This window comes from Lacerta agilis, chromosome 15, assembly GCF_009819535.1.
Source record: "Lacerta agilis isolate rLacAgi1 chromosome 15, rLacAgi1.pri, whole genome shotgun sequence".
NCBI classification, from domain to species: domain Eukaryota; kingdom Metazoa; phylum Chordata; class Lepidosauria; order Squamata; family Lacertidae; genus Lacerta; species Lacerta agilis.
In genome coordinates, this window is record NC_046326.1 from 37,969,837 (window position 1) to 37,986,028 (window position 16,192).

Consider the following 16,192-nt stretch of genomic DNA (forward strand, 5'->3'; position numbering starts at 1 on the left):
TCCTGCTCCACTCCTGGAATGGAAAAACTAGGAAGTGTCCATTAAACCATGGTTTCTCATTACATATGAACCAGGAAACTATGGCTGCAGACAAACCAAAATACAAAACCACAGTGGTGAAAGTTGGCTCCCAGGTTCAAAAGCATGAAACCAAAACGGATGTCAAAATATTTTAGAAGACGTGATTAAAATCAAATTGTATTGTTTATAGCTAATTGCTAATGCCTGTGTTAACTGAACTTTTCGTTTAGTAAGAAAATAAAAAATAGATAGTCCAGTTAAGGCAGCAGGGCTGGGAGAACTCTTTTGCCCAGAGTTGCTGCCAGTCAGAAGCAACCAGGAGGTCCCTTCCTGCACTATGTGGCTGCATCTTGAATTTGGGGTGGAACAGACCACTCCTCTTCCCTTTCCATAATCTCAAATCTTAATTTGCACCCGCATTAAGAGCGCCACTGCATCTTTTTGGTTTTGGTTTTTTGTTCACTGTGACACATACAACTTACCTATTGCTTTGAAAAAAATTATACACCACTTAATAGTTCAAAAACCTCCTTTATGCAAAAAAAAACAACAACACAAAACTCTAAGCAAAACAGACACACACAAAAACTGGGTTGCATTCAACTGAATTAGAGTAAAACGTGTTGGAATTAACAAAGTGAAGCTGCGGCATGTCCATTAATTTTCATAGGTTTAATCTGAGCAGGACTAATGTCGGATACAACCCCCTGTGTATCGTTTTAATGCATCTGGGTCCTACAGGGGCCAGCTTCTGCTCATCTTCTTCACCCACCATGCTTTTGAGCAGGGGTCTCATCCAGTCTCAGACTGTGCCAGATGTAAAAGAAGAATTGTTAGGGCGCTTCCAGGCAGCCGCTATTGTCAGGCTGGATCCAAACCACATACTGGGGGGGAAATTGGATTATACAATTAAAGCTGATTTGGAGCTTGTGCATAACTCGCCTTTTAAAACATTGCAGACTTTTTACATTAAGTACAATGACAAGAAGCAGTATTTATTTGTTTATTACATTTACAGACCACCTTTTCCCCAGAGAGCTCAAGGTGGCCTATATGCTTCTGCTTCCTCCCCGTTTTCTCCTCACAGCAAACCTGTGAGGTAAATTAGGCTGAGAATGAACAGCTAGGCCCAAGGTAACTCAGGGAGCGCTTTGGGGCTGAGTGGGGATTTGAACCCTGCTCTCCCAAGTCTCGGTCTAATGCTCTAACCACTGCAGCACATTGGCACCACAGAGAAATGCTTGATACAACATGGAATAACTTCAGTGCAAGCTTTGTACAAACAGATCAGGACAAATGCTAAATAATCAAGCCGTCTGGGAGCCCCGTTCCCTCCTCTCCCTCAGCAGTGTGCTCCTCCAGGAAGGGCCCCATAAGCTCCTTAGCTGCTGACGCAAAAATAGGTTACATGAACTCGAAGGAGCTTCAGAAACTGGCCAAGATTTCACACATGCTTATAAGCCGTCTTTAAAAAAACAAAAACCCACCTTTGGAGCAACTTTGCAGGACAGAGAGATAAGAGACTCGAGCGCCACGCTAAGAAAACACACTTTTCCATTTGCTCACCTGTGTTTCCGGAGGTAAGTTTCTAATGTTTCTAACAGGCAGCTGGAGTCGATTAAAACTACTTCGTCTCTGCACTCCTGAGACATCAGCTCCCACACGTCCATCCAGCAACCCCTGCAGGGGAGGAGGGAAAAGCGGCGCGGGTTAAAGCAGAACGAAGCCGCCCCAAGTGTGGAGGGCTGGAGGCAACGGGAACACGCCGCGCCCTGAGCCCAGCTGCCGCCGGTTCCGTTTACCTGGCTGCTCCTTGGAAAGGTCCATAGTAGAAAGTGATCCTACACCTGCTCTCCTTCCTGTCGTCTTCACTACTTCTTTTATCTGCACCTAACTTCTCTGCACTCAGGGCGCTACTGTTCCCTTCGCTGCAGCACACAGTGTTAAGACAAGAATTTAGCGGCTACGTCAGTGGGCACAAACAACTTTCCTGACCCTTAGGAGCACCATTCAAAGTGCTGCTACTGCTGACCCTTAAAGCCCTAAATGGCTTCACCCCCATCATCCAGCCCGGACACTGAGATCCAGCTCCAAGGGCCTTCTGGCATCTCCCTCGCTGTAATATGTGCTTTTAACTTGGTATTTTTACTCTGTGAACCGCCCTGAGATCTTGTTATGAAGGGAAGTATATAAATCTAATAAATAATAACCACCAGGAATCGAGAGCCTTCTCAGCTGGGGTGCCCGTCCTGTGGAATGCCCCCCCAGCAGACATGTGAAGGCAGCCCTGTATAGCAAAGTTTTATGGTTTTTATATCTGTTTGAAGCTGCCCAGATGGGTGGGATATTAAATTAATAATAATAATAATAATAATAATAGTTGTTGTTATTATTCTTAGTTTGCCCCAGCTCTTGGGGTCCGGGGAAAAGCAAGGGAACCTCATTCATTTAAAAACCCCACATTGAATGGAATGATTTCCTTCCAACCCAGGAGCAAACCGTAAGATCCAATGCAGCCTTACACACTTGGTGCCTTGCAGATGTTTTGGAGGACAGCCCCAGCCAGGACAGCAGTGTTTGGGATTGCCAATCTCACCTGTCCCAGCCAGCACCAGGAACTGCAATCTGAGAGCACCAGGTTGTGGGAGGCTGAACTAGCATCATAGAGGTATTGGAGGGGAGGGGGCAAAACCCCACAACTATTTGAATAAAAGATAATTTTGAAGCAGAGGTGGAACAAACACCAAAGACCTACTTTTCCAGGAGCCTGTTAGAGGTCTGCTGCAACAGCCTCGGCGGCTAGGCTCTGTCTCCACTGTGCGAGGCCATACGCCTCAAGAGCACCAGTGGCTGGGAATCGCAACCGGGTAGGAGTGAGCTGCTGCACTCTAGTCCTGCTTTTGGCTTCCCGGAAGAGGCATCTGGTTGGCCACTATGGAGACAGGATGCAGGACCAAATGGGCCCCCAGCAGGACTCTTCCCAAGACTTTGCTCTGATTCAGCAGAGCTCTTTTCATACTCTTATTTTGGATGAATCGTAAGCAAAACAGCTTAAGTCAGGCTGCCAGATTCAGCTTGGCTTTCTAGAGTCACATTTGCCGGAGGGGAGCAGTTTCTACTTAGGTTTATTATGATTTATTAAATTCTACCCCACCCTGCCACCCAAAAGCTGGAAGGTGGGCCGCCTGGTGGGATGATTTATTAAATTTGTATACTGCCCTCCACCCATGGAGCTGTTCACAGTGAGACAGACTGCTTTGCTTTTCATACCCCCACTTTTAGGATGTCCCAGAACTATTCTGGGTACTTTAACGGAGCATCCGTGTATAGGCATGCTTCTTAAATTGTGTGTTAAACCTTGCACATTTCAGCTACCCTGCTTCTTCCACCCTCCTTCCTTGGTGCCCTGCTTGCAGCAGCTTACAAAGCCCACTTGACTGGGAAGGTGCAACCCCTCCTGCTCATGGAAGAGCCCCCTTTCTGGCTTCTGCACAGAGGGACGCTGCTTCCGAAGAACTTACCCCAAGGGCTTGGGTTTGTGCGTGTCCAAGGAGTGCAGCTGGCACCTCTTGTTCTTCTTACTTTTCGGAATCGCATCAATCATTTCATTTAACTTGGACCTTTAAAAAAAAAACGCCACAGAGAGGTATAGAAGATATTGCAGAAGCCCGCTGCACAATTAACTTATGGCTGAGTATTAGCATTTGTTTTAATTGTCGTGCTTTTGAATTGCTTGTTTTGTTGCCTGTTTTAATTAAGGATTTAATAAATGTTTATTACGTCTTTTAATTACAGGTTGGTTTTACTGTTTTAAACTGCTTAGAAGCCATTCTGGCATATAAGCAGCATATGAATTAATAACAAATTAGTAACAGCAACACATTAGTGTTGTTAGTAATAACAGTAGTTCCTTCCATCCACGATCTGCTTTTACACCAGGGGTGGAGAGTCGAACAGCCTTCCAGATCTTGCTGGACTCCATCCCATCATCAGCCCTAGAAAGCAGTCGTTGGGTCAATGACCAGGGATGATAGGAGCTGCACTCCAAGTTGAGACTCTTAGTCTTAGGGTCACGGGTTCAAGCCTCATGTTGGGCAACAGGATTTATGCATTGCAGGGGGTTGGACTAGATGACCCTCAGGGTCCCTCCCAATTCTATGATTCTGCCCTAAGCCAGCCCACGAACTAGTGACCACCACGCTGCCCCCTTCAGCGTACCCATGCACGTAGAAAAGCGTGTAGAGCTTCTTTGCATCCCTCATGCAGCTTGGAGTGACAGAGAGGACTCCCTTGGACCCGACGGTGAGGGGTTCGAGAGCAGGATTCCCCGACTCCACGAGCTGAGAGAAGAGGCGCTCCACGCTCCGGCGGCAGCCAACGCACGGGACAAGCTGAGAGAGAGCACTCAAGACTTCGCGCGATGTCACCATCATGGCAATATTCAGGTCCTGCTGCTTGAGCATGCTGTGCCGCTGGAGAGGAAGAGAGAAATGAGCTTCTTCTCTCTCTCTTTCTGTAAAGGCCTGATTAAATTTATTCTGTTTCATTATTGCATTTGTATCATCCCACCTTTCCTCCAAGCAGCTCAGGGTGGCATGCTTCGGTTCCTTCTGCATCTCCTTGTCATTCTCACAACAACCCAGTGAGGTAGGACAGGCCGAGAGGGAGTGACTGACCCCAGGTCACCAAGCTGAGCTCCATAGTCAAGAGGGGATTTTGAACCCTGGCCTCCCAGCTCCCTCTGATACTAACCACTACAATGCAATGCAGAACTCTATACACAGAAGCTGCACTCTCTTCAAAAAGGTACCTCTTTGGCTCCACAGTAAACAAAATAGGATCCAAAGAGCGCTGGGTGCTTTATTCAGTGTATTCTACTGCATTTAACTGACCTGTTTGTTTTTATCTTTTACCCCTGCCTCACAAACTCCTTTTTTTGTTCATTTGCATGTTAAAAACTCACTGACATAAGCAAAAGAGTTTCAGAGAAGGGTGATCACTTGAAACACCTTTTGTAAAGAGACATGGGCCCCATCCACATGATACATTTAAAGCAGTATCACCTCACTTTAAACAGCTGTGGCTTCCCCCAAAGGATTCTGGGGACTGTGCTTTGTTACAGGCACTGAGAGTTGTTAGGAGACCCCTAATTCCTCTCCTCTAGTGGAGCTACAATTCCTAGAGGGGTTTAACAAGCGACCCCTCTCCCAATGGAAATCTGGAAAATCCAAAAATTACCTCTATGCAGTGACTACATAAATAAGCCATGGCAATCAGCTTTAATGCCAAAATTAATTTATTGTGTAAGATCAAAAGCAGCAGGATATACCGGTAGACGGAACAAATTTCTGCAAGTATGGCCTCTGCTTATACTGAGCAACTTTTACCTCTCTAATATTCCATGCGGTTTTGATATGCTTCATGAGATTAAACTTTTTAATGTTAGAAACACACATGCTGCTAAAGACAATTCAACGTTAAGTAAGAAAAATAAAGAATGGATAGGGTTTTTAAAAATATCAGCACAAGCTAAGAATTTTTTTACCCCCTGACTGTAACACAGTAAGTTTGCCATTGTGAAAGAAATATTTTTCTTTTCTTAATCTTTGTTTTGGTGTTGCGGTTGTGACAAAGTCGTAATCGCGGCAGAAATGTTTTGTGTTTTTTTCTGCTGCTGCGGTCAAAGCAAAGCAACTAAACATGCCGTGGCATTTGTCCAATTAAGCAACAAACGATTAAACAAATGCACAATTTAAACAAAAATGAAAATAATCTTAGAAGAGCAATCATGTTACTGGGGACATTTTGGTGCTCGGCTTTCGAGGTGCATGGCAGCAACCTACCTGGATGAACTGCTTTAACTGCGCCCCACTGTTCTGATGCCCATCAAGGTTAAGCACGTTATCAGGAAACTCCATCACCATCTGCAAGAAAAAAGAAGACACAGGAGTGAGGCCTCCAGGTGTCACACACCCAGCCAGATGCTGCCAGAGGGGTGCAGGAAAAAAAGCTGTAAGCAGTGTGAAAAAGCCCAAACTTGAGATGATATGGAATAGTGCATTTAGCAATGATCTTGATTTTAAGCAAAAGTTATTTTCAAAGTCCAACCATATACCGCAGCAGTCTTAACAGACTCAGGATCCACCTTTTAGCCAAACATGCATTTGGGGACCCATTTCCTAATTATGTTACCATATACCTGCCTGGTGGTAGTGCTCTTGTCGCTACCCTATCTTGGATCACGCCATTACCTGTGATAGGTCCCAACTCACTAACTGAAGTGGTCTACTGCACATTCAGCTTTCTCCTGGGCTGGATCTACACTGACCTTCTAAACGTTTTTAGAAAACAACACGTTCTATAATGCTTAATAGCAGTTTTCTATTGCCGGTGGCTTGCTGCTCTGCAGCGCCCTCTGATGTCACATTTTAACAACGCATTTTTAACATTATAAACTACAAGTGTAGATCTGCCCCTGGTTCCCACTTTCTAGAGATCCTTTAGACGCAGCTCCCTTCACTCATAATAATTTTTACACCGCTTCGAGGGATCTGCTGTACTGGACAGCATTTATGCTCCTAGAAAGGTAGGCAGCAAGCAGCCTTACACAGAGTCAGCCCACTGGTCCATCTAGCTCAGGATTGTGTGCTGTCGGACCACAGCTTCCATCATCCCCAATCATTGGCTACACTGGCTAAGGATGATGGGAAGTGTTGTCCTACCCAAGACTGAAGAACTCTGGTCTACACTGACTGGAGGCAGCTCTCCTGGGTTTCAGACTGGGGACGTTCTCAGCCTTGTCGATTTCGGGGACAGAATGCGGGACCTTCTGCATGCAAAGCAGATGCCCTAACACTGCACTGCAGCTTGTTCCTAACCAGGTTCTTTCCTCATGGTTCAGCATTAAGCATGTTGGCATCCGTCTGTCTTGAAAGATAGTGGAGTGTGCCTCTGGGGGTGAAGTCAAGCTGCTGGAGAATCACAGCAGCTGCTGTGGCTGCGGAGATCTGTCATGCTGCGTTTTTGCTGCATTTGTAGCACCAAAATGACCTCTTTGGGGTGCAAGCCTGGGCACTGTGTATAGAGGTCCTGGGCTGCCCAGATGACAAGACACCCACCTCTCAGCCTTGCTGATGTGGTCCAAAGGGAAGCAGAGCAATAGGTCTGGCACCACCTTGGCTTCAGGAGTTGACCGAAGGAGGCATACAAAATGCCATCCAACCATCTTAGGGACTCGGCTCCCAATTTGTGGAGGGTTTACTCCTTAGCCTTTTCTTCTCCCAAAGATGTCCCACGAGGCAGCGGAGATTTAGGATCAGAGTTTTTCATCTCCTAGATGGGCTGCCTTCCCAGGCGGATGAGCCCCATCTGCCCCCCACCTCCCTCTACAGCACGTGCAGAAACTGCCTTCTTGACTGTTGGACCCACTATTGGTCTCATCCACTCAATCAGCCAGAACCTGTCTTCGCATGCAGGGGAAGTCACGAGGGTTTGAGACCCATCGGTTACTCTCATCTGGTTTAGCCGGCCAGTTAAACAGGAACAATGGAAACTGCCTTATACTAAGTCAGACCATTGGGTCCATCTAGCTCAGTACTGTCAACACTGACTGGTAGTGGCTCTCCAGGGCTGCAGGCAAGGAGTCTTTTCTTAGCCCTACCTGGAGATGCTGGGGATTGAACCTGGGACCTTTTGCATGCAAAGCAGCTGCTCTAACCCCTAAGATACAGTCCTTCTGCTTATCAAAGGGCTTGTGCAATTCCTAAGTAGTCAGCAGCCTCCAAATGCCACGCAAGAGTAAGTGATCCAACGGCTTAATTACAGCCACAAAATTACAGAGTGGGAATCACACACGTGTGACAGCTTAATGGTGGGGGAGAAGCCAATTCTCCCAAAGTGCCAATTTAGGAGCGCATTAATTAAAAACAAGTGACTCCAAGGTACAATGTTTTCTACTCCTGTTGCCTTACAAAATGGGGGGGGGGGACGGCTGGGAGCAAGGACTACCCTCCAGATTTACACTAATTGGCACAGTGCTTTGTGACACTTCCAGATTTGATTCCTACTTGGTAAATCTACACCCAACAAGGGCTGGCAGGTCTGCCTTGTGAGGCACGGAAACAGGCATTCCCTGAGAATCTCTCGCTTTTGAGCTCTTGGCAAACGCAAGCTGGAAGTGTGTGCAGAAGCATCCTTCTCTAGCAGAGAGTGTGTGAAGAAGGCTTCTGCATATCAGAAGTTTGGACTACAAAAGTCCTGAACACACAAGGTACAACTGTGGCTCCCTTCTCCAAGGACCCTCCACCCCCTTCTGCCTTAATTTGGATGATAACACCGTCTGTGTAATGGATCCAGCACACTTTCATTTCCCTATCGCCTTTCAAATTGGGGTTGGGGGTGGCATTAATGAAAACACACATCCCAAAGCCAGTTCTGCACAGGTGGCTCTTGAGAACCAGAAAGAACCAGAACTGCAGAACCAGAAAGAATCAAAGTGCTTTTTAATAGGGTGCATGTGGTGGTTCTTTTTTTGGAGGGGTCACCAAATTAAGATCTAGCTTCAAACTTGGGCACTTAAAAATAAAAACCTGCAATTCAGTTAACACCTTTAACACATTTCTCTTTAGTGGAATGGCTGGTGGCCCCTTTGAGGTGTGACAGGTGAAAGCAAAGCGGCCTGGCTTTTGTTATTTTAATTTTCCAAACAAAAATCATGATAGCCATGTTCAAAAATCTGACAGGCTGTCACATGGATGATGGGGCAAGCTTGTTTCCTGCTGCTCCAGAGGGTAGGACCCAAATGAATGGATTCAGATTGCTACAAAGGAGATTCTGACTCAACCTTAGAAAGAACTTTTGGATGGTAAGAGCTGTTCAACAGTGGAAGAGACTAACTCAGAAGGTGGTGGGCTCCCCTTCACAGGAGGTTTTTAAAGAGAGGTTTGATGGTCACCTGTCAGGGATTAATTAGCTGTGATTCCTGCATTGCAAGGGGTTGGACTAGATGACCCTTGGTTCCCTTCCATCTATACAATTCTTTATTCTATGTAACTATAGGTAGTGTTAAACCAGCCTAGCTAAAAACGAGTTCTCTTTCATTTTCTCTTCTCTGTGTACTTTGGCTCGGCAGTTGTTCAAAGAGGTCCAAAAGTTACCCTACGCAGACAGCATTCCATGTGCTTTGCAACTGTGGCTTAACAGTGACAACTAGTTGGTGTGCAGGTCTGCGCTCCTGCCCTGTGAAATATAACTTTTAATTACCACCCTGCACCGACTCTTGCCACTACAGCACATACCCACATCCGAAATAGCCCTGCCTTGGTTATGAGTGTGCAAGAATATTCTTAGAATTTGTCCTTCTGGATTTCACAGCACCCCAATTTATTTCGCTCAAAGTTCACACATCGCAGTAAGCCGCAAACCATGGTTTACTGAGCATAAGCAAAACTGCACCCACTTCATCCTCCCCATTAGCAACTTAGCAACCTGCCTGAACCAAGGGCTGTGGTTTGTTCTGCTCTTAAGAAACCATGATCTATACGTAAAGGTTTGTTCTGCAACATGGTTTCAGGGGAGCAAAACCGAACCAATATCCCAGGTCCAAATAAGAAGGAGCAGTAGAGGACTCTTGGGCACATATGCAGCAAACTGGACTAGAGTCTCCTACTTTCATTGCCTTCTCCTCTTTGTGGTGCCACTGTCCTCTGAAGTGCAATGGGTGGTTAACTGGCAGAAGAACCATTTCAGTAGTGACACCTTGGTGTTGGAACAACCTTCCAAAGGAGACCCCCCCCCCGATGCCTACCTTGAGGCTAGGGATGGGAAATAAATTTGACCTGGTTTGCATCTAAATGAGACTCTACCTAATTTGCACTTTCTGAAACAATGCACCAACTCAGCTATCCATCACAACTTGCCACTTCACTCAATTTTGCAGTGCAGTTCCCCAGCCGAGTCATATGCACAAAAATGCACATGGTAGGCCAGGTGTACATTTTTAAAAGCACTTATTAATGAAATTAATGTACAAAAATATATTGTATTTGGGGGGGGACGGCTTGCAAAAATGGGAATATTCAGCAAAGTTGCATAGGAAAACATGTGCATTAGAAATTCAGGCGCAAACATTGAAGAATTTTCATAGTCATTTTCATGAAGATCTTTTTAAAAAAACAACAACCTCAAACTGATGTGGAATTCTGGAGAGCTGAATTTAAGACAGGAAGAAGAAGAAGAAACCGAAATGGAGAGATTTGCTTGTCCCTATTTTGTTTCATTTTCCATCACAAAGTCAAAGGCCATTTTATGGTTTCTGGTTTCTTAAAATAAAATAAATATATATATTGCTGTTTTTATACTACTCTCTAGATTCACTGCTTGTGTGTTTATGGTATATCTGGCTTATGTGGAAAGCCACTCAGTGTTTGGAGGGCAAGGGGAAGAAATCCCCAGAATGAATTTATGGAAGGCGAGGAGCACACCTTACCAATCCCCAACTCTACCCCAGATCTCCCTCTTCGAAGCCAACCACAGAAAACCTTATCTTGAAAGTGGCAGCCTTGATCCTTCAGAAGGTCAGAGGTCACTGAGAAGAGGAGAATGACTCATGCTCCCAGAAGGCAAAGGAGTGAACTTTGGTCCCATCCAACATTCCCGCTGCCTTATGAGCACAAACACAGAATCCTTTGGTTTGCAAGGATCTTTTCTGTCCTTTAAAGTTTGAGGTTGGGGAACCTGTTACGACCAGCACCCAGATGTTGTTGGGGGTTCCCAACTCAGCCCCAGCTGGTGTGGCTATGGGCCAGGAATGATGGGAGCTTTTCTTAAATATTTGCTTAACCCCTTCTCTAGCCCTATGCAACGTACACAGAAGTATTTAAAAGTAGATGGGGACAGCTCTTCCAAACAGTGTTAGGAACTCAGATATATAAGCTAATTGCCAAATGGCACTTTAAACCTAGGTAACAGTCGCCACAATGGAATGCCTAGGTGCCTTTTTCCCAACGATATTTATTTAATTTATTATTATTATTAATAATAATAATAATAATCTCACTTCTATACAGCTTTATATTTTAAAGGAAAAAACTCACGCAGTTTACAATACATCAAAACATCAAATACTACAAATTCAAACTTGAAGGAAAATATTTCCAATCCTTCTATAAGTGACATTTGGCTTTCCCCATATTTATTTGCCTACTTAATTTATAGAGCTGACCCACAGCAGAAGTGCTCTAGGAAGCCAGTGTGGTGTGACCAGGACCTGGGAGATCAGGGTTCAAATCCCCTCAGTCATAAAGCTCACTGAGTGACCTGGGGCCAGTTAGAGCCTCTTAACCTACCCTCACAGGGTTGATGCAGGGATTAACAGACGAGGAAGGCAAACCATGCACTGCTTGGAGGAAAAGGTGCGGTATAAATGTGATAAATAAGCTCTCCTGTTTACCTGCTTAAGAAAGCTGTAGGGGCCAGTTAGTTGGAAATGATGGTCGCCAACCTGGCATCTAGAGATCTCCATGTGGTTGCAATTGGACCTGCGCCAGTCGCAAAACGCACCTGGCTAATTTCTAACACTGCATAGAGGGTGCGTCATGAGGAGAGGGGACTAGCCCTGCACTATAGTAACCAATCACCACTATATCAAAGCAAAGGACACAGAAACTGAGCAACACTCATGCAAAGGGAAGAGGACACAGCTCAGCAGCAGGGCAGCCCCAAATTCAAATCCTGGCATATCCAGGTTATCAGGTATTGGGAGAGCCCTCCAGATGTTGCTGAACTACAACTCCCATCAGTCCCAGCCAACATGACCTACAGTCAGGGATTATGGGAGCTGCAGTCCAAAATACTTGGTGTGCGATGCTTCTGTTCTACATTGACTGGCACCAGCTCTCTCTCCCTCCCTGCCCACAATTCTAGCAGGCTTGCGAGATGCTGCTCACCTAGGGCACCCAAGCAGCACCTCCAGGTGACCAAGCAACAAAGTTTTGCAACCTGGAAGAAAAGTATGTTCCCCCCACCGCACACACGTCCTGCTCTGCTCATGTTTCCAGTGGGCCACAAACCAATCCTGGTACGAGTTGACTGTTGACAACTACCAAATATATTTGGAACGTGGCAAATAGTATGGATTTGCACGGCTGCCACTGTCCAAGTCCAGGCAGCTGTGGGAAGGATGCTTCGGTCAGGGAGAAGCTGGGGGCACAGAGGCAGCAGAACAAGAGGGAAGGTTTCACAGCGAGCTTCTGAAGTGACACATTCATCAGGGTGTCCCCAGCTTGGGGCTCTGCAGGTGTTTTAGACCAAGCTTTTAAGTCTCAAGTGTAAGATAGTTCTTAGATCAGGCAAAGGCTGTCAGTTCAGCAGAAACCAGGTTCATCTCAGCCAAATCCTTCCACCGAAATGCAACATGCCTCAACTGGGCTTGTGGCTAAAGCAGACACCAAGCCATAGCGCAGAGTCCTCCAATCCAAGGCCTGCAACTGGTAACCACATTGCAGGACACACAGTGACCCATTTCAGCACCTTTTGAGATGTTCAACATCTCAAAGAGTTATTAAAGTAGAGTGAAATCCTAGCCATTTTTTGGTGGGGAGTTAAATATGACACTGTGTCCAGTGTTAGAAACTCTTTGATATATAAGCTAGGTGCCAAACGGCACCTTAAAACTAGGTTACGGTCGCCACAACGGAATGTCTATTTGCCCGGGGGTGGACTAGAGGACCCTCAGGGGCACCTTAAAAGGTAAAGGTAAAGGGACCCCTGACCATCAGGTCCAGTCGTGTCTGACTCTGGGGTTGCGGCGCTCATCTCGCTCTATAGGCCGAGGGAGCCGGCATTTGTCTGCAGACAGCTTCCGGGTCATATGGCCAGCATGACTAAGCTGCTTCTGGCGAACCAGAGCAGTGCACGGAAACGCCGTTTACCTTCCTGCCGGAGCGGTACCTATTTATCTACTTGCACTTTGACATGCTTTCGAACTGCTAGGTGGGCAGGGGCTGGGACCGAGCAACGGGAGCTCACCCCTTGGCAAGGATTCGAACCGCCGACCTTCTGATTGGCAAGCCCTAGGCTCTGTGGTTTAACCTTACAATGCTACAATTCTATAGTCTCAACTACATTGCTTGACTGTAGCTTCCTCTTACAACAATTCACTTGTCCCAGTATCCAAGACGGAGAAACACATACTGTAGAAATTGAAATGGTGTTAACTATGGACAAAGGCAGAGGTTTTTCAACTGTGGTTGCCCAGAAATCTCCACGTAGTGGCAACTGGACCCATGCCAGTAGCAAAACACACGTGGCGCCTGGCTAATTTCTAACACTGACTGTGTCTAATGGGATCTTATGCCCTACCCAATTAAGGGTGTTCAGGATTGCAGCTTTGTAGGGCTATATACAGTGGTACCTCTGTTTACGAACGCTTCGGGTTACAAACTCCACTGACCCGGAAGTAGGTGCTCCTGGCTGCAAACTTTGCCCCAGGATGCGAACAGAAATCATGCGCTAGAGGCGCGTGCGCAGGAGGAGGCCCCATTAGCGAAAGCGCACCTCAGGATAAGAACAGTTTCAGCTTAAGAACGGACCTCCAGAATGAATTAAGTTCGTAACCAGAGGTACCACTGTACATGCTATGTCTCTGAAGCCCATTTGAAGCCCGTTCTTTTCCTCAAATAATTAGGGGCACCATAGTTTGTTAAGGGTTGCTGGGCGCTGTAACTCGGGGAGGGGCGCACTAGAGTGCCCAGAATTCTTTGAGGGAAAGAATGTTGAAGGTGTAGCATGTACATAGCCTTAAGAGTAAACATCACTCCATTAAGCCTGGCTGCAGCGAGTGGATGAACTACCGGATCCAAACATATTATGACATAATCTGCATACGGGAAGAGGAAGGAAGCACCCTGTGCAGAATGAGGCCACCAGTGAGGCCCAGGCTGCGGGCACATCTGCTTCTTATTGGGAGGGGGAGAGATGTGTATGAGGACACAGCTACATCTTGCAGCAGTGGTGTAGAAGAGGCTTAACAGGCGTGAAAAATTGCTATTAAAAGGTGCCGTTCAGTTGTCCAGGAAAGAGGACCCGGCTCAGAGAGTGCCAAAGGATAGTGGCATTCATGGAGCAGAAGGTTATTAAGCCACAATGGCTTGGTGCTCTCTCCAGCATACCAGGTGCAGGATAAAAGCTGCTGGGAATCACAGGTGGGAGAGTAGTGTTGTTGCACTCAGGTCCTGCTTGTGGGCATCTGGTTTGAACAGCATGCTGGACAAGACGGGACATTGGCCTGACTCAGCAGAGCTCCTCCTACATTCTTATATATTTATTTATTTTTAACTCCTCCTACATTCTTAAACCACATCACCAGGGACTGCCAAGGGATGCCGAGTTGTAATCGTAGAAACTGCCCAGCTATTTCCTTTTCCTGAGTAACTTCCTCTTGGTGGAGGTTCACCAAAATCGGAGCCTAAGCATCTTTTAAAAGCCTACATATTTTTGGAGGCCGATTTCAGCTTACTCAAAAATTAAGACTCCCATAATCACAAGTAGTCTGTATTTGGCACTGAGAATGGTGGGAGAGTTTGGTCTTTTTTCCTAACCAAACCTCCCTCTGACAGTGGATAATCCAAGTGTCAGACCCAAAGTGCCAGATACACATCCATCTTTGGGATATCAAACCGAAGGCTGCAGAATAAGACAGACTTTCTCTCTGTAGATGGGAGTTCTAGTTTTTGCTGTCACAGAATTTGGATCATCTCATACCACTTTCTCTCCCCCCAAACAGTCCTGAAATACATGTTAGGGAGAGATACGCCAGGTCACTAATCTCCTTACATAAATATGAGTAACACATCCAAAAAACTTCTTGCACCATTTCAAGAGCCAGTGCAGTGCAGTGGTTGGGACCTGAGGGGCTAAGGTTCAAATCTCTACTTGGCCATGAAGATCACTGGACCACCTTGTGTTAGCTAACCCACCTCACAGGGTCGTTGTGCGAGATAAATGAGGAGAGAGGGAACGGTGTATGCCACCTTCAGCTCCTCAGAGAGAAAGGTGGGATACAAATGCAATAAAAAAGAGCAAGAATAATGCTAGGAAGAAATCCCTTTTCAGCTGCACGGTGCATTGTTGTTTTTAAAGAACACCACACAATAGCTACACACACCAAACCTCAAGCCACACAACTGCACGGAGCACGGCCACTGCAACCGAATCCTGGAAAGTTCACGAACTGATTTTGGGACGGAGACAGCCTGAGTGACAAGGCAGCTAACAGGTCATGTAAGAAGCACAGAAACCTTATCGCCTTTCAGGCGTCAGGCAAAACCACCAGAGGCCTCCCGCTTCTTTGCAGACACCTAGGTTCCAAAATGGCTACGACTATCTTCTGGTTAGGCCGTCTGTGTGTATGTGTGTGTGGCTCTCCCCCCCCCTGCATGCGCGTGTGTCAGAGACGTGGTTAAGGGAAAGCGCACTGTGCACAATTGATGCAACAGTGTGTGCAGCAAAGCGCACCAATTACTGTCCTGGGAGAACTCCAAGGCAGGGCTGAGGCCTTTCTAGAGCCCGGGGAGGGCGGTGGAGTGGAGCGGGAGGGGGGTGAGAGAGAGAGAGCGAGAGAGAGAGAGAGAGAAAGAGAGAGCTCGCCTAGGCATTGCAAAATACTGCCTCGGTATGTTGCAATTCCTCTGTGCACCCAGCGCACGGCCCAACTTGCACAACCGCCGCTTACCGTCAGGGTGTCATCGATGTAGAGGGGGATCTGTCGCCTCTCGAAGGGGAATTCTTCCTCGCCGTCCCTGCAAACTGCCACCAGCCGCGCCATCTCTGCCGACGCCGCTACTCTTGCTTCTTCCTCCCAGCTCCTAGCCTGAAAACAGCCAAACCCCAGGCAAGTAAATGCAAGCTCTGGTTTCGCCACTGCACTTTCACCACAAGAGGGAAACTCAGCCTGCCTTGCCGCATTGGATGATTCGGCATGGGGAGATCCTGTGAATGCACAACAGAGTGCCCCCAATAAAATGCAAAGGCCTCTTGGGGCGGGGGGGGGGGGAGGAAAGGAAGAAGAGGACACTTGACAGAGTTTTACCCTGGATTTATTTCCCCCCAAAAGGGCTTCTGCTTTCTATCCTTACAGCCAGTGAACTGCCAGGTCTGGGAATTTCTGGAAAAT

The 16,192-nt window shown here is 46.7% G+C and overlaps 1 protein-coding gene across 5 annotated transcripts in view; it reads right to left on the minus strand.

Annotated features, from left to right (window-relative positions):
* Positions 1-16,192, minus strand: part of GGNBP2 (gametogenetin binding protein 2) — a 31,190-nt gene that overhangs the window by 11,836 nt on the left and 3,162 nt on the right. For 3 of the 5 annotated variants that reach the window (XM_033171683.1, XM_033171681.1, XM_033171684.1), the window contains exons 2-7: positions 15,752-15,889; positions 5,865-5,945; positions 4,240-4,493; positions 3,543-3,641; positions 1,824-1,949; positions 1,588-1,701 (exon numbers count right to left, since the gene is read on the minus strand). In XM_033171683.1, coding sequence (XP_033027574.1) covers positions 1,588-1,701; positions 1,824-1,949; positions 3,543-3,641; positions 4,240-4,493; positions 5,865-5,945; positions 15,752-15,889 — 812 coding nt within the window. The remainder of the gene's footprint in view (positions 1-1,587; positions 1,702-1,823; positions 1,950-3,542; positions 3,642-4,239; positions 4,494-5,864; positions 5,946-15,751; positions 15,890-16,192) is intronic. The other 2 variants (XM_033171686.1, XM_033171685.1) reach the window with 1 other exon arrangement.